Source organism: Brassica napus, chromosome A3 (genome assembly GCF_020379485.1).
Source record: "Brassica napus cultivar Da-Ae chromosome A3, Da-Ae, whole genome shotgun sequence".
Lineage (NCBI taxonomy): Eukaryota > Viridiplantae > Streptophyta > Magnoliopsida > Brassicales > Brassicaceae > Brassica > Brassica napus.
In genome coordinates this window covers 25,286,144-25,311,520 of record NC_063436.1, presented here as the reverse complement: position 1 = coordinate 25,311,520, position 25,377 = coordinate 25,286,144, and the positions used below count along the sequence as shown (strand labels likewise).

General features: G+C 33.6%; 2 protein-coding genes and 2 long non-coding RNA genes across 9 annotated transcripts; 3 read left to right on the top strand and 1 right to left on the bottom strand.

Annotated features, from left to right (window-relative positions):
- The first annotated feature begins 6,331 nt into the window (after positions 1–6,331).
- LOC106440441 (adenine phosphoribosyltransferase 3) lies at positions 6,332–9,749 on the top strand. The gene is made up of 6 exons (XM_048762647.1): positions 6,332–6,588; positions 6,983–7,093; positions 8,943–9,035; positions 9,133–9,282; positions 9,366–9,424; positions 9,533–9,749. Exons 1-6 carry the CDS (start codon positions 6,504–6,506, stop codon positions 9,584–9,586), a joined length of 552 nt encoding a protein of 183 aa, XP_048618604.1. The 5' UTR covers positions 6,332–6,503; the 3' UTR covers positions 9,587–9,749.
- Positions 9,750–10,443: 694 nt separating this feature from the next.
- Positions 10,444–13,052, top strand: LOC125589940. 6 transcript variants are annotated; one of them, XR_007326113.1, is made up of 4 exons: positions 10,469–10,639; positions 11,716–11,757; positions 11,982–12,367; positions 12,455–13,052. It is a non-coding gene; the product is annotated as an uncharacterized LOC125589940 (long non-coding RNA). The 6 variants fall into 6 exon arrangements; XR_007326106.1 differs by lacking the exon at positions 11,716–11,757; XR_007326112.1 differs by having other exon boundaries at positions 11,716–12,367.
- A 3,105-nt stretch (positions 13,053–16,157) lies between these two features.
- LOC125589936 lies at positions 16,158–17,429 on the bottom strand. Its single transcript, XR_007326102.1, has 2 exons — positions 16,658–17,429; positions 16,158–16,532 (listed from the first exon to the last, which is right to left on the bottom strand). It is a non-coding gene; the product is annotated as an uncharacterized LOC125589936 (long non-coding RNA).
- A 3,711-nt stretch (positions 17,430–21,140) lies between these two features.
- On the top strand, positions 21,141–23,863 carry LOC125589929 (proline-rich extensin-like protein EPR1). Its single transcript, XM_048762637.1, has 2 exons — positions 21,141–21,928; positions 22,877–23,863. The coding sequence occupies exons 1-2, from the start codon at positions 21,141–21,143 to the stop codon at positions 23,718–23,720; spliced, it is 1,632 nt and encodes a 543-aa protein (XP_048618594.1). The 3' UTR covers positions 23,721–23,863.
- The last annotated feature ends 1,514 nt before the right edge of the window (positions 23,864–25,377 follow it).

The window sequence follows — 25,377 nt, the reverse complement described above, 5'->3', positions numbered from 1 at the left end:
TCGCGTAGATCGAGCGTAGGGGTGGTGTCGAGGTGGATATTTATTCCTCTCCTGTGCGTCTCGACCCCTGCGGGAGTAGGTCTCAATCTCCGTTGGTCTCCTTCTATCATACTCCCGTGCTCCCGAGGCTCTGAAGTTCACCTCTCTGTTATGGCGGTGCCTCTCTCCAGCTGGTTGACCTTCCAGCCTCTCTTTCGCTTCCTCCTTTTCCTTAAGGGCATCCCTCTTGCGTGCTTTTGCCTCCAGACAGTCCCGTAGTTCATGGTCGAGGCGGTGACACATCGAACAGTGCTTCTCGAGCTTCTCATACACAAAGTGAGCAATGACTTCACTACCTCCCTTATATTCGATGACAGATTCTTTTATCAACGGGAGTCTACCGTTAATGTGTACTTTCATTCTAACTGCCAAAGATGTGATATCAGCTTCCTCAAAGACTCCTATATCTTCGCCAAGTCTTCGAATAGTATCTTCTGTCCAAAGATGGACTGGGATCCCTTGCACCTTGATCCAAAATGGTATTAGTGAAGGGAAGTGGGGGGAAGTAGTCGGCTCCCATCGTTGTAGGATGATCATCCATCGTCCGTAGTGGTATGGTCGTTTATCTAGGACCGCAAGCAAGTCAGTCTCCAGTTCAAACTGGAATTGGAAGAGCCCCTGTCCGAGGTCTGCTCCAACTATCTTTCTTTCTGTCTTCCAGTGCTCTGAGAAAAACGCAATGACTGCCCACACTTTCTGCGCCGAGGGGTTTGTAACTCTCCCGATGAGTGTGAGAGCATGCTTGTGCGTAAGATAGGCATTCTCAGTTTCCTCTACTTGGATTCTTCCCGTTCTTGGAGCTTGGTACAAATCTGTGGCGATCTTTTTCCCTTTTGCCGCCGCTGACAATCTTCTAGCTTCCATGTTTGTCGGCGACCTTCTTTAAATCTTCAGTCCCACGTTACCTCTTTTGATATTTCTTAAAGAAGCTTACTCTGGTAGATCTGGTAATAAATGCAGCAGTTTCACCGGTCTCTCTCCCAAAATCTTTATAAAAGCCACCTTTTGGATCTAACCTGTAGAGAGTGACAAATAGAGAGCAACGGAGCCCCGTTATCAAATCGTATACTTTGCAAATTGAGCTGTTGTAGTAGGTAACGGAATCCCGTTTATCTCCTTCGACCGTATGCGAACATCCTTAAGCAGAGGTCCTTTGTTGCAGGTGATGATCCTTTGAGCCTCCATTGGGTGAGTTTAGAGTTTTCAGGTCCATTGCTGAGTCGGGAAGAGCTTTTCCGGTGGTCTTCACGGTGGCGACGGTCCCTCCGACACGGTCGGGGGAAGAACCCGGTGTGTAATCTGTCAGATCCCGCTTTTATCTAAAGGTTATTGCTAAAAGGGGCGACAATTTGAATTAGACACCGAACGTACTGATGGTCGAAAGCAAGTCTTCAGACAGAGGTACTTTCCACGCGCGGGTAAAGACCTTTCTCGACAACGTCGTCAGGGAGAGATTTAGACAATTAAAGCAAAAGTTGTTATTTTAGATAATTAACGCTGAACGGCTGAAGCCAGTACAGTAAACCCATTTACCTATTTGGACCTCCAATATATGCTCTAGACAAACGTTTAACCATAACCGCAATCTGAATCCGGCCAATACTCAATTTAAACCAGTAATTAGTTTGTTGTTTCGTTCAACTAAATAAACCATATGGCAAAAATTGGAAAGAATAATAATATAGCAAGAAAATATAATGAAAACAAAATGTGAAAAGGATAGAAATAAAAAAAAGGTTAGTGGGAAGACTAATGGATAATGCCGCACAGCTAACAGTCGGCTGCTCTCTCGCCGGTTTGGAGATTAGGGTTTCTCAAGTTGGGCTGGTGGTTTTTGGGCCCATTTGGTTATCGTGTTTGATTTTTATTTCTGGGCTTTTATTGTAGTTTTCTGGGCTTGACCCATATCCATTAATATTAAAAAACGTATTGACGGAAAAAAAAAAAAATGCCGCACAGCTAACAGTCGTCCACAAAAAATTATGAGATCGTCTAATTGATTCGACCGATTATAGTACACTCCACAATTTAGTTAGGCTTCGAATGTTACAAACCATCCCGCTCTGCACCGCAGTTAAATCGCTTTTTCTGGACTACTCAAATCGCAGTTACCATCCAGAGACTGTACTATTATTATACCACTTTCTAGTAAGAAACTTTTGGGTTAGTTTCTTTTGTCTCTTTTTAATTAATCGATACGTTGACTGTAACTGGTAAACTGATTTGCAATTAATGGAATTAAAATAAATGGAATGATAAAAATGTAATACATCAAAAAATGGAATGAAATACATTTCATTCATTCATGAACAATTTTGTTATGAAATACTTTTCTTTGTATTTTATCAAAATATTTTTGGAATTGGTGGAATAACCATTCCATTCCATTCATATCAAATGGTAAATTTTTTTTTGGAATTAATGAAATCCACTATTCTACATCATTTCATTCCAAAATATTGTAATCCAGTTGCACTCTATATTCTTTTTGGTTCCAATTATTCTACAGGAATTAATGGAATGAAAACTGTTTTTAATTCCGTGCAAATGGTACTTTTTTTTGGAATCTCCCGGAATAAACTATTTCAAACAATTCCATTCCAAAAAATACTAATCCAGTTACGTATTCTACAACCTCATTCCTAAATTTTCTTTTAATTCTTTTTGGTAGAAACTAAAAATTCTTCAAAATTTTAATAAGAGAAATATTTTTTTCATTCTCCGTAACAATTATGCAAGCAAAATTCAGAATACTAATATGATCTTCGTCTACCAATAGAATGTAAATTATTTTCTTGCTCAAGAAAAGTGTTAGTTTCACAATTTTATAAAATATTGGTTTACAAATTGATTTTAGAAAATTATTTTAATAGTCTTCACAACGAATGGATTTCTAACTTTGTGATCTATACTCTTTGTCAAACTGAAAGTAAATGAGAAATTTTACTTATATTGTACTAGAAATTTATACTTTTATAATACAAAAATAAATATTTAAGAAGTAGTTAGTTATTCTAAAGGTATAAATTTAGAAGTAAATAGTTAGAAAAAAAATTCTTATAAAAATACAACCATTAAGCTAAAGTTTGTGTAGTTTAATAATATTTTTCATTTAAAAACTATTACAAAAAACTAAATTAAATTATTAATGCAAACTTAACGTGAGTATAAATCTAATTAAATAATAACAGTTAGATTGAAATTTTAATTTTTTTTTCCTTTCACGTGAAGTATGTATATATATTACAAGATAGAATAATAGTAAAAACAACAAATATACTATTTTCGTATAAAAGTAAAAGTGGACTCACAATATGCTTACCAAAACTGGTCATATGAAATCTAGAAATCATCCAGAACACGGAATAAAAGAGATTCGCCTACTTTTGAGGCAACAATATTGTTATTGCTACCGATAATATATGATTTTTTCATCAAACTGTTGACAATCTCAATGGGATTCGAGGTTCAGAAAATGTCATTAAAGTAGACGAATCACGCCATTGGACATCTTTGTCCCAAGTTAGATTCTGAGCATGGTTCGCCAGATTTAGTGCAATAATGGACGAGATCGACAGAATAACAACGAAAAGACTGGCAGGGGGGTAATATTGTTAATATGCAAATTTGAATTGAAGGAGTGGCCTATCAGAATTCAAAAGGTGGTGACCTTTTTTATCTTTATTCTAGACCATGGACATTGGACAGGCCTGATTAAAAGCTTCAAACAAATATTAAAATAGATAAAATAAAATCTAAGATTAGAAAGAAAGAGAAAAATAACGTTTCCTTTCATTTTTATTTGTTTTATACATGAGTCTAGGAATATTTTAATTTACCGAGAGAAAAAAAATGTCTCAAATAAAAAATCTGTAACTATGGATTTGCCACTCTAAAATCCCACTTGGAGTGTGTGCAGTAAAGTGTGTTTAGGTACGAGAGTTAGGCAGATTAAATCTGAAGGATCTTTGATCCAAAACAAAATCTCCAGGATCTGAAGGATCTTTTGCTCGAACTAGTTGATGATATTTGTTAAGATTTCCTGTCTGGCCATATTGTATGATTTTTGAAAACAATGAATTCACATTTCAATAGTGAATAACAAATTCATGGTGCATTTTACTTTTGGGAAAAGCGTATCTTTCTGTCATATATAACATATATGTTACGGATTCTTGAGAATATAATGTATGTTACACAAATCCGTCTTTTTAAAGTTAAATCATAATAAGCTAGTCTGAAAATTTTGAACCTAACATCTTAAAACATGTCATTTTTAGTTGAACGTTCGAGCACGTCTTTAAAAGAAACATACATATCCAAATCAAAATAGTAATTAGTACATAATGATATTATTTATTTTAGTCGATATATTTTTCATAACTATTTTGAATATTCTTTAAATTTCTTAGCTACGTTTTAATATAAAACAAAATCGATAGAAATTTTCTTATCTCTATATGTTTTTAGAAATCAGTATTATACAGAAAGATGAAAGAGCATTGATGATTTCATTGCATATGACTAGTCATGGCATGCAGAAAATTAATCGTTCAGTAAAAAAAATCAAATATATGTTTCAATTTTCTAGGTATTGTATATTGTATTGAAATTTACTTCTATAATCTCAACTTGCAAAGAAAGGTATATTTATTTCCATTTGAATAAATATAATTGGAGAAACTCTAACCACCGTTTTTTTCTAATGATTTGTATGGAAAACTGAAAAATAACAAATAAAGATAAAGGAGTTTGATTATTCGAAATTTCTAATCAAGAAGATAAGATAACGAAACAGACCATTTGTCTCTCTATACCTATGAGATAATTTAACGACGGAGGGCGACTTTGCCTTCTAAGCTTTTTGTATTTACTTTAATGAGCATGAGTATTGTTGGGGCTAAACCAAATAAAGACAATCAAGGCAGACGAATGTTTGGACGACACGTTCAAAACGCTTCGATCATTTCTATTAATGAGACATAGATATGTCTTGTACTAGTCATAAATAACACTGTTTAAAACAAAAGTTTAAGAATTTTTTATTCGTTGCACCAAAAAAAAGAATACTTAAGATGCACTTTCAGGCATCTCCAACCATTAACTCTATTTTAGTGTAAAAAACATACTATTTTAATGTAATTTCAACACTAAAACCAAGGTCTTCTCCAACCATAACACTAAATTTCACACTAAAACTATTTTATAATATTATATGTATTAAGTTTTTTATTTATCATTTATTTAATTGAATGTTTTAGTAATAAAATAAGTGAATAGTATTTTAGTGAGATGGATAGTGTTTTAATGTGGTGAATAGTATCACACCAAATTTGGTGTCAAATTTTAGTGTTACACTAAAATAGTGTGATTTTTGCAGTTTCATTGGAGAGAATTTGGTGCAAAAATCACACTAAAATAGTGTTTTGCAGTCCCATTGGAGATGGCTATTTTTAAATTCTAAATCACTAATTACTATTGTATTTTTAAACTATCCTGTGTTAATTACTAGAATTCATATATAGGAATAATATTTATCATATTTTAAAATTCAATTCTATTCAGTTAAATATTTCTATTATTTTGTCAAATTATTTGCGGAGAATATATTCAATCTAATATTTAAAAAGAACTGGAAGGATTTAAAAATATAGTAAATTTTTATATTATTTTTGTTTTACTGTGAAAGTTGTTATGAGCTTTTTAAACATATTATGTAATTTCATTAAAAATTAACTAAGAAAATCTACCAAAACATCTTAACATGACAAAAGTTAAAAACTCAATTGTCCTACTAACATTAAAATTTAAAGTATAATTTTAAATCATTATTCTATTAACAATAGAATAAGAAAAACTTAAAACATCTGTCCCATTTAACACAGAATTTATCATTTTAACACAGCACAAACCATTTTAAAATCTCTTTTAGGTTATAAATTTCAATATAAGTAAACTGACAGGCATGTGTAAATAATAAAAATTATAGACTACATATTGTCTAAACACATACCAAAGAAAAATCTTAAGTACTACAGTTTCAGTCATAACCTGGTTTATAGATATCATATAAATTCTTAATTTTTAATTATGAAACATATGTAATTGCTTTTAGTGTAATAAAACATATTTAGACCAGCTTATTTGAAATATACATGTTTTATAAGAAAATCCGAAAAGACAAGTTTAAATAGTTTTAGTGATTTTTTCCTTTTTTTAAAAAATAGTTATAGTGATTTTTTCCTTATCTCATTGGCTTTACAGTTGTACACAGAGATTTAAACACATTTTAAGCACACTCTATATAAGCACACAGAATTTGAGTAAAATGTTTAATAGATATAAATACTGATAAGTGTCTAACGAGTGCTTCACTTTTCTCTTTCTCTCTCCCAAAATCTTTGAACAAGAGAGAGAGCGAAAGAAAAACAGCGGATTTCTTTATCTTCTGTTCTTCGTTGACAATGTCGGGAAACAAGCAAGAAGAGGATCCTCGTATCAACGGAATCAAAACTAAGATCCGTGTCGTTCCAGATTTTCCCAAGAAAGGTAACTTCTTCTTCTGTATTTTTTGTTTTGTTTATGGAAGTGCTCTGTTTTTGTTTGTTCGTTACATGCTCTGATTCGTCTGGTAGAAAACTAGTTTTCTTGGGTTTTAGTCAAAAAAGAAACTTGTTTCTTGGTTGTTTTTTACCGAGAAAATGCAGGTTTCTTCGTCTGAATTCTCTAAAATCTTTGCTTGCCGACAATATAATATTTGACTTAGAATAATATTTTGGACTGTCCAAGAACAGTGTTATTGTTGAATCTGTTTTTGTTTCGCATGAAGTATTAACTTGAGAAACCAATAAAAAACCCAAGAATTGTTACATATGTATGAGTAAAAACGAATATGAGTAAAAACGAATATGAAGGGTAATAAAAAAAAGGAAGAAAATTGCAGGAATAATGTTTCAAGACATAACAACAGTGTTGTTGGATCCGAAAGCCTTCAAAGATACAATTGATCTGTTTGTTGAGAGATACAGAGACAAGAACATCTCAGTGGTTGCAGGTATTATCTCTAATTTATAATTCATGATTTTTTATTAATGTTGTAAACATTGGATGTAGTGTAATTTTTCGATGGATTTACTGTTTACAAGATTCGACCTAATTGAGTGAACTCGAATTTTTTATTGTTTTCAAGATTTTCCGGGGAAAAGGTAGGTAGGTCATGATTTAAGTGACGTATATAAGAAATCCATTACAGAAAAATCCAGTCTACTTTAGCGTTTCTTTAAACAGTAAATAGTTATTTTATTCGTGGTAATTAGTGAAATTTTTGGAGTCAAATGGTGATTAATGGAATCTTTAACATATAGTTTCCGGTCTACAGGTTTCTTTCCATTGTAATTTGATGGAACGTACTTGTTTGATATACATCTAAATTAGGTAGCTCGAAGTTAGTTATTTGAAGTGGTTGTTCTAATTACTTATAGTGCTAAACTAGTCGTTTGATTAAAAACTGTTGTTCTTGTTCTTGCATGTGGTTGTGTTTGCATTTATTCAAATTATATTGTTTTATACAAAGAATATTACATACCCTTTTTGACATCATAAAAAAAAAAATATAATATACTATAAAAATTCGAAAGTCAGATACATATGGAAAGAGACAATATACCGTTCGTACTAATTTAACGTTTGCATTTTTACTCACGTACATATACATGCACAGTTGTAAAAAGATTCCTTTTTTTTTCAAGTGCAAATGCAAATAATCAAATATCTCGTTAATATCGTTGCTTTGATCAGACTTTTAGTTGAGACAAGACTCTCTATCTCTGAAATCTAATCTTTATGGGTGACTGAGTGATGGGATGAGATTGATTGCCTGGTTCATTCTTCCTCCTAAATCATAAAATAAAAAAGTTTGTTTATCCCATATACTCTTCTACTTTTTTTTTGGTTGAAATGTTATAAACTCTTCTACTTTCTTTAAAGCTTATAATTGTTGATCTTGCCTGTGTGAAAAAGTGCAAGTGTTTGTGTGTGTGGTGGGTATTGTTTGGATAGATGGGTAGTTGAGTGATGGATGTAACCTTTTTAAAAGAGTTGGCCCCAAAAGAACTTGATTTGGGTTTTCTTTCTTTTTCCATCATCATTGTTTTGGCCAATTCTTTCATTCTCTCTTTTTCTTTATGTCTCTCTTCTTCTGTGTAGTGAAGTACAAAAGATTATATTATTACTGTTTAGTGGATGTGAAGTATGATGAAGTACATCATTTCCTTTTACTTTTTAAATCTGTATATTTTTTTCAGTTGCCTTCTGTAATCAATAAAATTTTGTCTATACAGATCTAAAACGAAAACGATTACAATAATCATTTGATATATATACCAAAATCTATCAGGTGGAAAACCATGAAAACTCAATAAATATGTAATGTTTCAACATTTCCATTATTTCTATTTCAATATTTTCATAAAAACCGTGTTAAAGGATGTGCTTATATGTGCATAGCACATGTCTAATGAGACATGACACTAACAAAATATAGTTGAATAATATTCAATCATTTTTCTTGTTAAATATGTCAAGTGTATATAATAAGATAAAAAATCTTATTGGGTTTGTTGTTGGGATATAGATAGCTTCACTACTTGTAACATTCGACCGTATCTTTCGCGTTAGTGCTATGGAATCTGTCTATTGGGTTTGTTGTTGGGACAGATTGTCATTCTTTCGCTTTTTCTTCTATACCAATTTTATTAATAAGACTCCTATGACATCATAATAACAACACATATAATTGTGTTTGCATACAAGATTGATAAGACGTAATTGAAATATTTATGCAACTTAAGTAGACCTTTTTTGCTAAATGACATATCCATAAAACCACTTTGTTGTCATTTTAGGAATAGAGGCTCGTGGTTTCCTGTTCGGTCCACCAATAGCGTTAGCCATCGGAGCAAAGTTCGTTCCTCTCCGTAAACCCAAGAAATTGCCAGGTTCTTTAATTTCTAAAACTAATCATAGAATTTGTTTCAGGCAATTTTAAAATTTATAACAAATAGTTTATGGTTACACGGCGTAAAATGTAAATAGGTGAAACGATATTTGAAGAATACGAGTTGGAGTACGGGAATGACCGGCTAGAGATGCACGTAGGAGCCGTTGAGGCTGGAGACCGAGCTTTGGTAGTTGATGATCTAATTGCGACCGGTGGTACTCTCTGTGCTGCCATTAACTTGCTCGGTAAAGTCACTATGCTTTATTAAAAAAAGCAATTTAGTAATTTCAAACCTAACCGATTGATAGAATTTTCTTGACCGTGTCAGAGAGGGTTGGGGCAGAAGTTGTGGAATGTGCATGCGTGATCGAGTTACCCGAATTAAAGGTTTGCTGTCGTGAAATTTAATACATAATATTCGAAATAATAAATTTGAGATCTTTTATACTGGTGTGACATTTAATTCTTTCGAGGTGGGAAATTAATACTTTGCAGGGAAGGCAGAGACTCAAGGGGAAGCCACTATGCATGCTTGTGGAGTACAGATGATGATTTTAGCTGAGATATTTGGATTAATGATTTGGTTAATTAATTTTTGGTTATGCACCGAAAATTCGGATTACACAGACTTATTATTGGATTATACAGTATTTTAATTTAAAATCTGGTGGATTAGCTGGAACAAATAATATGACTTCTTTGCTGCTGAAAAGTATTATGTATATATGCATTAATGCATATATGGAAGTTCACAAAAGTATATATATTAGTTTTTCTCAGTGGTACGTATATAGTATTATACAAGTTTAAATTCGGGTGATGAGACAATAACACCTATATTCGATGAAAACCTGTATATGGTATATAATATATACACACATAATACACTCGAGTTCCATTTCTGAATGCAGAACACCTTCTTTTCTGGCAGAGGAACTAATTACTTTGATATTTTCAAAAGAAATTTATTAACACACCACTATTTGAACAAGCAAACACAGGCCCGTCCTTCTACTAAGGCACATGAAGCATTAGCTTTAGGTCACATAATATAAAGTAAATTATAGGCCACAATTTATGAAATTGTTTGTAGATGAAATGGTTAAACAAGTGAAGTACAACTTCTATATCTGGGGTTCAAATATTACTATTACCATTGTTTTTAATAATTTTAGATAAAAGTTATATTAGAAGGCCACATTTTCTAACAGGTTTTAGGCCACGTAAAAGTTTGGGACGGCACTGAGCAAACATGTAAACATCAACATGAAATCATGACAGGACTTTAGATTTTATAATACCTTCTTCCTCCGTTTCTTAAAATTAAATGTTTTGGTATTTTTGCACATATTAAAAAATACATTACTTATGTATCGTTTTTTAAATTATCAAATTCTAAAACTTTTTAACCAATAGTTTTCAATAAATATAATTAATTAATGCATTTTTTGAAACTATTTATTTTATAAAACTCAAACTTCTATTTTAACGGAGGGAGAATTCTCTTTTATTGAGTATATTGTTAACTTTTTGAACTTTGGCATGGGTATCCGAGCCATACGTGCAAGTCGGTGGTGACTTTTATGAGGATATACCATTGAGGTAACGAACTCTACTCTTACTTTTATGACTATCATTCAACCAAACACTAGACAACGAGCATTTAGCGAAGTTATGACGTACAACACTAAAATTGTTACTATGTTATTAGTTACCTAAACGTTCGTATAACAGTAAATATTGTATATGCTGAGTTCTATATACATGCATTATCTAATTTTAAAACACAATTATAAGAGACAAATTAATGATTTCCTAGGTCAAGAAGACAAGAGCTATGATTAGGATATCCATTTGATAATGTAATTATAGATCATAAATAATCTTCCATCCAATTCTGTTTGCCATGATTATGTTTTGCGATCATATTTTCTGAAGTCAAACTAAAACATATATATCCATCCCCACATAAACAAAAAGACCTAACTCTTGCACTAAATTAACAAAATAAAAATTACGCCGTGTTGCTTTTTCTTCGTTTTATTAACAAAAGGCTGAGTGTTGTGTTCAAAAAAAAAAAACAAAAAGGCTGAGTGTTGCTTTTTATTCGTTTTGTTGTAAACCAATTTAACTATATATATTTGGCTACATAACATAACGTATTCATGTAAGAAACTACTTTTTTTGCATTTACAAAAAAAATAAAGAATATTTTAGTTATTGTGATTTAATCAAAGTAATTTTAAAATTTATAGTTGAAAACCTCCACTGGATTTAAGTTTTTCAAATACAGACGAAAGTAACTACTATTTCCACTAAAAAGAGAGATAAAATGATAAATGATATATACATTAATTAGCTTTAGGAAAGAAAAAAGCTTGTTTCCATAAAATCACTATTTGCATTAGACTTATGAACACAAAACTGTACGGAAAGAACAAGTTTTTTTTTTTTTTGGTAATCAGGAAAGAACAAGTTTAACCTTAATTTGAATTTTATGTTGATTAGAAGAGTCTCCTAGCCGTCCATACGTTTAGTCTAGAGGATTCTTGTGTTGCTTTCCAATACTTTATTCAAAGTTTGACAGTTGCATATTCAAAGTCCGTGTTGCCCCCTTGAAGCTTAGCTCCTTGAGAACTCAAAGCTGGTTATAGTCATATCACCTTGTATAACTGTAGGTACAGAGAGAGGAGCTTGTAAAAGTTTGGACATAATACGAGGTTGATGTCTGAGTGTTCGTTTTCTTTTGTCCATCTTTCATATGGATGTGTGGTGTTGATAAAGTCTGAGTTTGATATATTTTAGTGAAATACTTATACATGTTCATGTGTCATATCTTGAATCTTTTATGGTGTGATTCGAAATTGGAGTGACATCTATTTTCCCCCTTTTCTAGTATTTTAATCATGCTGGCTACTAAGTGATGCGATTTTCTTTTGTGCAGGAAGCTAATCTCGACGCTGGAGAATCAGGGAACCATGCATGACAAGGTCTACCAATTAACAAAGCATGAGTTTTCAAGCCCAGGACGTGGAAAGTCTAGAGGTGTACATGCTTCAACACTTAATCTCACTTCCTACTCTGCTCCATTTTTTGTTTTGCTTTGAGTTCTAATTCATTTTCTCAGTGTCCTTTTTTGGTTCTTATGATCTTTGTATAATTCACTTAATGTAAGTCACAGTGATATCAGCAAGATGAAAGTCAGTGATCCCGCATCAAATGCCTCGTTGCTGTGGAGAAGGACCAATCCACCACCTAATGGCTAATGTCACTAGATCCAACTTGACCTCATTCTCCTTCACCTTGAACGAGCTGACACCTGGATTTCAGGTAGTCATGGTTTTATATTATATATGGATTCGTGTGTAATCCTTTCTCTATAACCTAATCTTGTGTTAACTCTGATCATGGGTTTAGGAGATGCTTCCTCCCACAGACTCATAGCTCTAGGCTAGGACCGGACCAACGCTATCTGGAGACTGGAGAATGGTGAATATGAGAAGGCAGACTTAGAAAAACAACGGTTAGAAAGAAGGCAAAGAATGGTTTGTACGTTACCATTAACATTTCACTGGTCCATGATGATCTCTCTCTAGGCTGATTTTTCAACCTGAAGTCAGATTTTTGAAAAATTTCGTTTCTTCATTGAAGTCAGCTTAAGAGAAAATTTTCATCCGGACAACATTGGAGTTGTTTACACAGAATCTCGACACGGAGGATCAAAAGCTAATATTCTGCTTGCAAGAGGGGCATAGAACAAGATGTCAGAAAGGTTTTTGGTTAAATTTTTTGTTTGTAAGAATGTGTAGTCTTTATCTCAGAGGTCCTCCTTTTGGTAGATTGTCTCTGTAAAGTCGTATCTTAGTCTATTTCCTTCTCTACCTCTCTCGTTAATAGCTGAGATTAATGTTAGACTGCTTTCTCATACATTTGGGACAAGTTCATTGTGATCCATTTGTATCTTGTTAAAAGAACATATGTGAGGAATAAATATGGGTCAATTAGCCCAACGGAACCCATGTTGAAGCTTATAGCCATCATATTTGGGTATTTAGTCCATTAACCGTAATTCCTTTCTAACACTGATTTATGATTTGTTACAAATTATAAAATTATTATATCGACGATTCTTTATGTTCTATCCTTTTTCCGCGCTACGCGCGGATAATATATTTAAATTTGTTACATCTATCATTTTTATTTCTATGTGAATTTTTGTATATTAAATTATATATAACTAATTTTTAAATTTGATATTTATTTTTATATTTTTAGTTTGAAGTAAGTATTTCTATTATATGTAACACAATTAACTAATAAAATATGAAGAATCAAGTCCGAGATCTTAGAGTTATGTAAAAAAATAATAATAATGTATAGAACATAAATTATCTTAGTTTAAAAGATCGGAGTCTCATCTCGAATAAATTCACGAAAAGAAAAAAATACTCCAATAACCTACTTAAAATATAAAACCCCCTTTTCAAAAAAAAAAACGTACTTAATAATAATTTTTTACGTGTAATAGTTAAAAACTGACAATTAAATATCGATCTAGAATATTATTTTAATATATTGAATGGTAAAATATTAATTATAATAAACAAATTTTGAATTTTGTAATATTACATGAATTAGAAGTCTTTAAAATCTAAAATCTCTTTTATTAACATAATATATTTTTTATTCATTTATTTTTTTGATGCTACAATATATTGCTTTAGTTTTATTTGTATATTAATTTTCTAATAATTTAGTTTCTTTTTAAGTAATTTTAAAATTATCAAGAATATAATATATTTAAAATTATTTATTTAAATATATCCAAATATGATGTCTCATTTTTATTTGTGTTTGCGTTGAGCATATTTAATTTGTAGTTTGTATATTTAATAACACCTTGTTGCGTGCCGTTCTATGGTTTTAATAAATGTGTTGTCATTTCATTTTTATTACTACTAACATGATTTTTTAGTGATAATGTATTTTTAACATTATATATTATATTTTATCGTATATTTTTTAACTCTTCATGTTGGGACTTTTTTTTAGAATCATTTTAATTAGATAATGGGTTTAAAGTTGTAAATAAAACTGTGTATGTTGTAAATTTAGTCTTTTTAGTGGAACTGGGCACTATCAATTATGAAAATTATATTATGATTTTATTTTACCAAATCTTTCTTTCTGTGTATATTTTTTTGTTTTATTTTGTATTTTACAATTTTATTGTCTTATTCTTTAATTGTAGAGAATTTTTATTTCCAATTTTTGTTTCATATACCTTAAAAGTCTTCGGTTGATTTTTGTTTGTTTTCTTTCTCCAATTACAATGTACAGATCGACCGTTTCTTTTTTTTTTTGGATTAAACTACTAATATCATCAGATAGAAAAGCTTAAACTCCAAAAATGAAGTGAGTATTTGTATTACCAAATACGAATATGGTCGCAAAAGTATTGTAAATTATACGATGAAGTTAAATATTGAAATTCAAGATTGATTGTTAATATAAGAAGTAAATTTGGGATAGTAAGTACTAAGGAATATAAATAAAAATTTAACTAAACTTAGTTATGATTCAACTATTCTTTTATATTCAGAAACATTTTGAAGCTTTCTCCATGTTTTTCCTTTTTATTTTTACACAACTATGTTTTTGGACATTATACCCATTTCCTCTCTACTTAAAACCAAAATATAGTACTATAATTTTTTTTGACTAAAAGCTTTCAAATTAAAACATAACAAATGATTACATTGAAAAGACGATAGATCCTATAGTTGGGTAAAGTTTGCATATATACTATAATTGTTAATTGGAAAATATGATATACACCAAAAGGTTGTTTCTCAAGCATAAACTCAAATCTTTTGAAAATTTAAAATATGTATTATTTTTTTTGCTTTCTTTATTTGCATCATAAAATAAATGAGTAACTGTTTATGCTTTTACCAGTGAAATTATTCTTATGAGAATTTTATAATTAAAAACTTATCATTTTTATATGATTTAAAAAATGTTAGATCTAATGATTATTCTTAAGTAATGCTTTAAGATGTATAATCTTAATAGCTTGTTGATAAATCAAAATATAACTGTTACAAATGTTGAAAGCAAACTCCATTTTCACATTTTCTAATGATGTTCTAATATTGTTGCAAATGAGGCCATAATTCATCACCGATAAATGTCAGGTTGATTAAACCCACCGACTGAAAAAAAATGTGAGACACATAATCATGAGAACAGCAGTTTAGATAAAAAACAAAGTTTAGAAGAAGCAAGACGTTAAAGACTCACTGATTTCTGTCCAGCAAATGAACTCTGAAGGCCATCAAAAGCTGCAGTGAAAATAAGTAAAGACTGTAATGTATGTACACCATTGAAAAGAAACAGCCAAAGTTTCACGGCACATGCCAAGCAATGAATAAGTTTTCTCCACTTGTGACTCTGTTGAGTCCTCGATAGGATCCAGAATGACATTCATCATCTTCTTCTTTGTTAGGACAAAGGGTGCGTGCTAACAATGAGTAAACAATTAAAACCACATAATCAGACAAAACAATAAAAAGACCAAAGTCTAACTTGAGCAATGTCGAAATAATTAAGATATGAAAGGACCTCTTACAGAGCAATAACATAACAAAACTTAAGAACTGGAAAGACCTATTTGACATGGGTAGCACATTTGGCTTCCTGTGCTTCGCCACTGTTATTTGAGCCACCATTCCCTCATCAGCAAGGTCTCCACATCCTTTGGAAGATGCAGACAAAACATTTGCAGAGAGCAGGGGCAATTCAGCAGTTGCAGCAAATGTGGTTTCACCTGTGGGACTGTCAGAGGTGGGTAGAAAGACACAACTTTGGTAACAGTTATAGACAAAAAAAACACCTCCTGCGTTCGTCAACGACCGGGTGATATACGTAGTTAAGCATGTTGATTTGAGTGGCATATCTACAGCTCAAGTTCTACCTTGGCGGATCCTTTCTTGATGTAATCGAAGATTTCACCAATAGTCATTGTCTTAGCCTTAGTTACCTCACCCTCATTCACCAGCTTAGCAATCTATAAGTTACAATCCAACTTGCAACAATAAGCAAAACAAATATGATCAAGAGTGTCACTGAAGATTCCTTTGGCATCTTACCAAATACAGAGGAAAAATAGAGACCGAAACATAGCAATAATATCCCACAATGGCTTACTAAAAATATTGAAGAGGCGACTAACACCAATTTCAAAACAGAAGAATGGAGGTTTGCTTTCATATTTTTAAGCACTGAATGTTCTTACCAGCTTCCTTCTGAGGAGAAGTAAAGAACAAAAATCTCCTCGAGAGAATCCCGAAGAGCTCGGAAACTGGGGGCGTAAGAGACGATACAGATACACTTGTCTGTGTATGTATTGGGTGGTAAACGATAAGCTTCAGTAACATCCTCGCAGACTCGGTCCCGAAACGCAATCTGACAAATATTTTCGTTCCATCACCCTCTGTGGATTGAAGATAACCACAAACAGATAAATCAAGAGTATACAAATTAAACAAACTTAAATCAAACAACTTAAATTGAACATGCATAACGACTTCTCCATTGAAGAATGCAATAATCACATACCCGTCAAGACAATGGGGTAGCTCCGTGGGAAACTCGCAGGGTCGCTGGAAACAAACCCAGATGAATGGAACGCCACACCAGCAGGAAGAATACACTATTCAAATCGAAAGAAGCTGAAAATCATCAAACTCTTAGAGAAATCCGATCTAATTCGAAGTCTCCAAACCTAAACCTAATCGAAATCGGGAATCACGACGGAGTAATCAGAAAGGATTTGATCATAACTTACAGTGGGAAGCTGAGGCGGAGGGGGAGGGTAGAGAGAATGATCGGAAGGAGGGAACTGGTCTAGAAGAGAAGACAAGTAACGGCGGTGAAGCTTAGGTGATTTTGCAGAAGATGAAGCAAATATGTCGTTTAGGTTGATTTGGGTGACGTCGCCTAATTCAATACTCTGATAGGTCGATTTAATTTGCCTACGTGGATAGTCTAGATGTTGATCTTATTCAACTTTTAGTATTGTATTGATTTACATCTGATAATTATAATTGTGATTATCTAAATTTAACGGTTTTTGTGCCATGCACAAATCATTTTAAGTATAAAACATTAATGAACTCTTACTTAATTCTAATCAAATCATTATATTAAAAAAAATTTACAAGAACTTCTTATATTTTTAATTGAGAAGCACGACTTGCAGCTTCCCAAAGATGTCAGGTAAAGGAACATTAGTTCAAGCAATCAAGCTTCAACATTCTACAGAATTCTTGACAAAATGTGTTTTCGTGCTTGAGACATTTTCTCTCTGTTAAGTTTTGGCAAGGAAAATTAGTTCAAGCCTCAAAAAGAAAGTGGGTATTAAATATTAATAATGGAATTTACTAATATAAATTAACCACACTGGACCACTAGACAGGAGGACTTTTGGTTCAAATTTAATTTTGAACGAAAAGAACACGTATAGTGATTAATTTTGAACCAATAATAATATTTAAAATTACCTTGTAATTTACGAATATAAGTATGACTTTTGGTTCAAAATAAATCATTATATATGTTTTTTTCGTTTCATAAGACTTGATGCCTTTAAACGTACTATTTTAGCTTGTTACAATTTTTTTTTTTTGATCAAAAGCTTGTTACAATTATTTTTAGTAAATTACAAGGTAAAAACGTTATAAGACATTTCGCACATTCTCATAAGAAAAGGTACCCCCACTTAAATTTAATAATTTTAATATGGAAAGAATATTACTAATGTTTTGTGTTTTACTGTATGAAAGTGAAACATTCTAATAGCATACGTGTGCTCCATAGAAAAAGGAAATTTAATGGCACATATGTAACAATAAAACCAAATCTCTATTTTCAACTAGCCTTTGCTATAGAGACTTGCCGGGAACGGTAACTTAAAATTCAAAAGTAATCCAGGTCTATAGAGAAAAGGTTTGGCGATAAAATTAATGAAAATCGAATCGCGATAAAAGTCAAACTTTATAACCCATAACCTATTTACTAAGTCACAAATTTGATATCCAATTGAATTTTAGGGATTTACACATCTTCACTCATATCCACAGTCCTTTTTTAGGAAGAGGATGGATGTAAGGTGAGATCAAAACTATCGGACTATCACCATTTATTTGTCAATTTAGTAGATTTCTATAACATATATGTATGGATTAAGTTTTTTTGTTTATTTTTAATTGGTTTGCTCATTCATTTTGATTTGGGGCTCCTAATATAGATATGGACATTCAGATCGGTTTAGATTTGGGTTGCATTTGGAATATTTTTAAAAGAACCAAAAATTAGTTTTAATTTGGGTCTAGATATTTTTACAAACAAATTTATCAAAATTATCCAAAAGTATTCAAAATATTGTAATTACCAAAAGTACCTAATATATTTAAATCTATAATTATAATTTTGGGCCCTTAAATACACACCAATTTTTGGTTCAGTTCAAGTTTTTTGAATATTAAAATTATTTCTCAATGGATTTTATTTGGTTTAACATCCCTCCTATTTGGATCAGTCGGTTTCAATTTCCAGATCCAAATATTTTGCTCATGCTTAATCTCAGTGGCGAAGCCAGCTTATGAACTGTGGGGGCCTGTGCACCCACAATAATATTTAAAATTCAATTTTTGTTAAGGAAAACATTAAAAACTTGTTGGAGTAGATGGAAAATGTTATCCTGTGCACCCATGAAAAACTCAAGTTCGACTCTCCCTTACAATAAATTTCCTAGATTCGCCCCTGCTTAATCTTATTCCTTATATATTAATTGAGAAACATTACAACATTGTTTTGTAGCTACGTGTTACTATAAGAATGAAATCCAGAATTTTTAGAAAATAAGTTGGTCTGTCTTAATTTATATTATAATTTTTATTAAACTAATTTTCAAATTGATAAATAGTATCAAAGAATATTCTCGCAGTTTTCTTAAATAAAAACTACAAAATTATCTAATATGATTAACGTATATATGACCATTAATGATTATGAATAATAAAGATTTGAAAATAATTTTTGTATCATTCTTCATTTTTATCTAATATTATATTATTAAAACAAATTAAACAATCACATTAATCATATAATAAAAAATTAGATTTTTTCGTATATGTTATATTTTGAATTTTTAAAACGACTGTAAATTATTATAAATTTTAAAATCTCACTTTAAAAATTTTGTGATCAATGGCTTAATTTGTTTTGTTATAACAAGATGCAAATGATCATAAAATTATATTAATAGAATTTTTATTTAATAAATATTCAAATTATATATAATATATATTCAGCTAACGACTTAAAGCAAGAAAATGGGTGCATCAATTTAGTCGTCGAGTTGAAACCCTTCGAAGCTATGTGGAAAACTAAGGTCAAAATAATTCGACTTTGGAAACAATACTAAGCTGTTGGTTCTAAAACCATTAAAATGGTTCTCTGCCATGTTCGAAAACGCGGCCGGAGCGGCCGAGTACTCACCGGAAAAGCGCTCGGCGGAGCCTCACCGCCACGATTTTGGTATAATCGCTTGAAAACTCGGCTTGGAAAAAAAAGTTTAGATTATGGTGATTTTGTGATCGAAATCAATATAATTATTGTGTAGAAGTTGTAAGAACAAGAGACACTGAGTTTAATTGAACTAAATAGTTTTAAAATGGTGATTTATGTTGAAAAATGAAAAACGGCTGCAAAATTAGGTCTGAGTAAAGGGGATCTCGAGGAAGAAGATGAGAAGAAAAATTACAATTTTACCCCTACATTAATAAGAAACAAAAAAATTGCATAACTGGGTTTTGAACCTGGGTTTGGACGTTTGGGAAGGATAAACTAACCACTGACTGCAACAAACTTATTGTCTCATACGATATAAACGGATATTAAACGTATATGTTCTGTAAATAATTAAATATAATTTATAAAAATTACACCCCGCATACTCCCCAATTTTTTTTCCACCTTTCTAATAACTCCCTAGGCCCGAGTGTGCTGCACGTATAACGCCTAGCGAGTTTTCGAACATGGGTTCTCAATGATGTTAAAGTAAAGTATTAAAAAGTTGTAGAACCTGTTTTGTAATAAAAATTCACTTGATTACCACATTACGGTTTCTATAGGTATAAACAAGGTGATAAAAATTTTAATCCCAAATCATCAGGCTCATCACAAATTCAAAATAGATTTCACTCTACAATTACAATTACAAATGCTCGGTCCAACATACATATGATTATATAAAGAAAACATAATTGTATGCATATTAAAAAAATTCAAACATATACATATTTAATTTGTTAATACTATATATTTTTAATTTTTATTATATTAGTTCATCCTGCGCTTTATATATATGTATGTGTGAAAATATATATATATATACTGATCTGCGATAAAAATTGAACATGTACTATGATAAGATCTGCCCAAAGCTATGTCATAAGAGTTACTAATCGAACTAAACTAGTCATCACCGACTGATTAATTCTTAATTACTTTTACTATAGAACTAATATAAAATACAACACCGATAATTTTATGAATGATACAAGAGCTTCAGTTTGATCCTGTCCAAAGTGTACAATATATAAGAAAAAACAGAATTTAACAAAATGATCCCAAGGTTTTTAGACAGTACAATTGTCATACTTAACCAAGGATCGGTATACCTCGCTAGCTCGCATGTCTTGCCGTTTTGACACCTCTACTAGATCTCACATTGAGATTGTCTAAACGAACGTGCTAACATATGAAATGTGAATATAGTCACGTAAATTTAATAAATAGATGAATAAAATTAATTCTCACAGGCCCTTAATGTAAAGACACGCGGCTCCTACATATGTAGAGTGAAGCACATCTATCTCTAAGCCTATCATGATGAGGGTTGGCAATAGTAAAAAGTGGCACATAGACATCGTAGCGAGCATCTTAAAACCCTATAAATACTAACAAGCTAACTTCATTTCAGATCACCAATATCTATACAACAGTCCTCCGTTGAGGACAAAACACCATGAACAAAATGGATCCAAAATATTCACCAACAGCCTTAGCTCTCTTCTTTGCACTCACCATCTTCCTCTCAGGCCACACTGAAGCCAATAGACCAACTCGCCCCCGTGCACCTCCACCTCCACCACCAAAGCCAAGAGCGGCACCAACTTCTCCTCCTCGTGCATCACCAGTTTCTCCGCCAAGAATGCCACCAACCTCTCTTCCGCGTACACCACCAATGTCTCCACCGAGGAGTGTACCAACGGTTCCTCCACAAACACAACCAGTGTTTCCAACAAGAATACCACCAAATTCTCCTCCTCGTGGAACACCAGTGTCTCCCCCAACGATCCCGTCACGAACACCTCTTGTGTCTCCGTCAAGAACACCACCAATGTCTCCTCCACGTGCATCACCAGTGTCCCCGCCAAAAACACCACCAACCTCTCCTCCAAGTACATCACCAGTGTCTCCGCCAAAAAGTTCACCAACAGCTGCTCCACAAACACCATCAATGTCTCCACCAAAAATACCACCAACCTCTCCTCCACGTGCACCACCAGTGTCTCCGCCTAGGAGTCCGCCGATGATTTCTCCACTAGCACCACCTGTTTCTCCGCCAAAAACGTCACCAACCTCTTCTCCACGTTTACCACCAGCGTCTCCACCAAAAAATTCACCAATGATTCCTCCACAAACACCACCTGTTTCGCCACCGAGAACTCCATCAACCTCTCCTCTGAGTGCACCACCCGTGTATCCGCCAAGGAACCCGCCAACAATTCCACCAGTATCTCTTCCAAGAATACCACCAGTGTCTCTTCCACCAGTTTCGCTTCCACCCGTGTCTCTTCCAAGAACACCACCAGTGTCTCTTCCAAATATACCACCAGTGTCTCTTCCACCAGTGTCTCTTCCAAGAATACCACCTGTGTCTCTTCCAAGAATACCACCTGTGTTTCTTCCACCTGTGTCTCTTCCAAGATTACCACCAGTGTCTCTTCCACCGGTGTCTCTTCCAAGAATACCACCAGTATCTCTTCCAAAAATACCACCAGTATCTCTTCCACCAGTCTCTCTTCCACCTGTGTCTCTTCCAAGAGCACCACCAGTATCTCTTCCACCAGTGTCTCTTCCAAGAACACCACCAGTATCTCTTCCACCCGTGTCTCTTCCAAGAATACCACCAGTGTCTCTTCCACCAGTTTCGCTTCCACCCGTGTCTCTTCCAAGAACACCACCAGTGTCTCTTCCAAATATACCACCAGTGTCTCTTCCACCAGTGTTTCTTCCAAGAATACCACCTGTGTCTCTTCCACCTGTGTCTCTTCCAAGATTACCACCAGTGTCTCTTCCACCGGTGTCTCTTCCAAGAATACCACCAGTATCTCTTCCAAAAATACCACCAGTGTCTCTTCCACCAGTCTCTCTTCCACCTGTGTCTCTTCCAAGAGCACCACCAGTATCTCTTCCACCAGTGTCTCTTCCAAGAACACCACCAGTATCTCTTCCACCCGTGTCTCTTCCAAGAATACCACCAGTGTCTCTTCCACCTGTGTCTCTTCCAAGAACACCACCAATATCTCTTCCACCAGTGTCTCTTCCAAGAACACCACCAATATCTCTTCCACCAATTTCTCTTCCAAGATTACCACCAATGTCTCTTCCACCAGTATCTCTTCCAAAAATACCACCAGTGTCTCTTCCACCCGTGTCTCTTCCAAGAATATCACCAGTCTCTCTTCCACTAGTGCCTCTTCCAAGAATACCACCAGTCTCTCTTCCACCAGTATCTCTTCCAAGAACACCACCAATGTCTCCGCCAAGTACACCACCAACAATTTCTCCACAAACACCACCGACCTCTCCTCCACGATCACCACCCATGTCACCGCCTAGGATTCCACCAACGGTTTCTCCACAAACACCTCCATTGTCTCCACCTATAACACCATCAACAGCTCCTCCGCGAGCACCACCTATGTCTCCTCCAAGAACACCACCAATCTCTCCGCCGCTTGCACCACTGATGTCTCCGTCAGGAAGCCCACCAACATTTCCTCCAAAGGCACCACCTATATCTCCACCAGAAGCACCACCAACCTCTCCTACGCTTGTACCACCTGTGTCTCCACCAAGACGTCCACCAACAGCTCCTCCACAAACATCACCAATGTCTCCGCCAAGAATGCCACCAACTTCTACTCCACGGGCACCACCGGTCTCTCCACCAGAACTTCCACCAGCTGTTCCTCCACAAAGAGTACCACCAGTGTCTCCACCAACTTCTCCACCACGTGCACCACCGGTACCTTTGCCAAGGTCCCCGCCACCACCTCCACCTTCTCTGCTTGGAATATGCCCCCGTAGGATTGGCCCCCAATTAAGAATATGTGAAAATATCCTAAGTATTATGGATCGTATTATAGGAATTGGAAGTGTGCAGGCATGTTGTTCTATCCTCCGTAACCTGTCTGATGCTGATGCACTTGCTTGCTTGTGTGAGTCAGCTAGAGCACCACGTGGAAGTCTCCCTCCTAATATCAGCACACTCTTCAGGAATTGTGGCCGCGGTTCCAGTACTCCTCCAGGCTTCACTTGCCCATGACCACTTCCTTTTGCCACCCAGTAACTAAAAGTATACTCAATATACACTCAAACCGTAACTCTCCTGTTCTCATATAACTTGAGCTTTGTAACTTTTATACTTTATTCCGATAATGAAATAAAAAAGTCTATAAAGATTATACTGGCTTACCATTGTGTAATTATATTTGTTTCTTAAACATACGAAACCTTCGGAGTTCATGGATAGCGCTCCGAACTTTTTTATCGAACAACTTGATACACACGTAAACGTCTCAAACAAAATGCATGCAGAATCTAACGAACTTTTTTATCGAACAACAAGAATCTGTAACCTTTCGGGAAAAAAAGACCGTAAACTCGGCGTCTCCTATATTTCTTGATATTAACCTTTTCTGTTCCTATAAATAAATAGAGTCAAATTCAAATTAGTGTAGATTCTGATTTTTTTATGAACTGATTATTTAACAATTTTGTGAACAGAAAAACATAATGTTTAACCGGTTGGATGACGACACACATATTATAAACTACATCCAGTAAATTAATAAAAAATGCATACATCCATGACCTTAGATTTAAACCGTGCGCACATGGGTTACTTATCATATAAAATCACTTAAGAAGTTATATTGTTAGAACTGATCTTGCGTGAAAGAATCTCGAAATAATATATTGCAAGAAGGGTTCATGATCTTAGAGCATCCCCATTAGTAAATCCCTTCTTGGAGTTCAAGTATATAATTTTTTATTATTAATTTTTTTGTTTGATTTTTTTTTTAAAAATGAACCAATCGCAAGTCGCTACGTGTCGTGGGACCCGCAAAACAGTGATGAACTCATCAAACAGAGAGAACTGGGGAAAGATAGATTCATTACTGTATATTATTTTAATATTTTTTTTTTTTGTGAATCTGTGTGAACTTCCCATAAGTTCACTAATGGAGATGCTCCATTTAATCTATAGGGAGATGAAAAAGGCGTGCGATAGAGCGGAGGTCAGAGGCATTACAAGTCCATACCAAAAGGATCCCGCTGCATACTTAACTTTGGCTGCTGCCTTGCTGATAAAGAACGATGGCATGGGCAGCAGAAAAACTCTGTTGACAGGTTCATTCGTGGATGAGGTATTCGATCCAAATCCACAAAATAAAAAAATAATTAAAATAAACTAATATATAAAATAAAATAAAATATATTAATTTTATAAACATCTTAAATCCATTTTGTTGTAGATATAAATACTAAAAAAATTCTAAGGTAATCTGGCTTTTTCTATGGTCCAAACCAATAAAATAGAGGTTTTAGAGTAGCTAATATTTTGTTGAACAGAAAAAAAAGAGTAGCTAATATTTAATGAGTATCTCAGCAATTAAAAAAATAAAAAAATCAAACAAGTAATAAAAGGGGAATATGAGCTTCGGGGAGGACGTCCACGTCAGCTTGGAAAATCGTCCAATAGAGAAATTGTTTTTTGCCACATCACACATGGATTCAGGTATTATTGGGTTTTTTTTACGAGCCCGCATGTTAATCTGAATGGTCGAGGAAGCCCATTTTCTTTTCCTCTTCCTCTTTTTCATTTCCAATATGAGTTATTCAACGACCTCAACTGAGTTTTCCTTATCTGTGTCCTTAGGTTGACTTCAATTGATACTGTTACCGCTGTAAATCATTGC

Bases quoted from the DNA above. Each gene is read 5' to 3' on its own strand.
- LOC106440441 (XM_048762647.1), top strand. From the start codon at position 6,504: ATGTCGGGAAACAAGCAAGAAGAGGATCCTCGTATCAACGGAATCAAA. The intron at 6,589-6,982 runs GTAACTTCTTCT...AGAAAATTGCAG, and splicing joins TCCAGATTTTCCCAAGAAAG to GAATAATGTTTCAAGACATA. The intron at 9,283-9,365 runs GTAAAGTCACTA...TGACCGTGTCAG, and splicing joins TGCTGCCATTAACTTGCTCG to AGAGGGTTGGGGCAGAAGTT.
- LOC125589929 (XM_048762637.1), top strand. From the start codon at position 21,141: ATGGATCCAAAATATTCACCAACAGCCTTAGCTCTCTTCTTTGCACTC. The intron at 21,929-22,876 runs GTCTCTTCCACC...GCCTCTTCCAAG, and splicing joins CTTCCAAGAATACCACCAGT to AATACCACCAGTCTCTCTTC.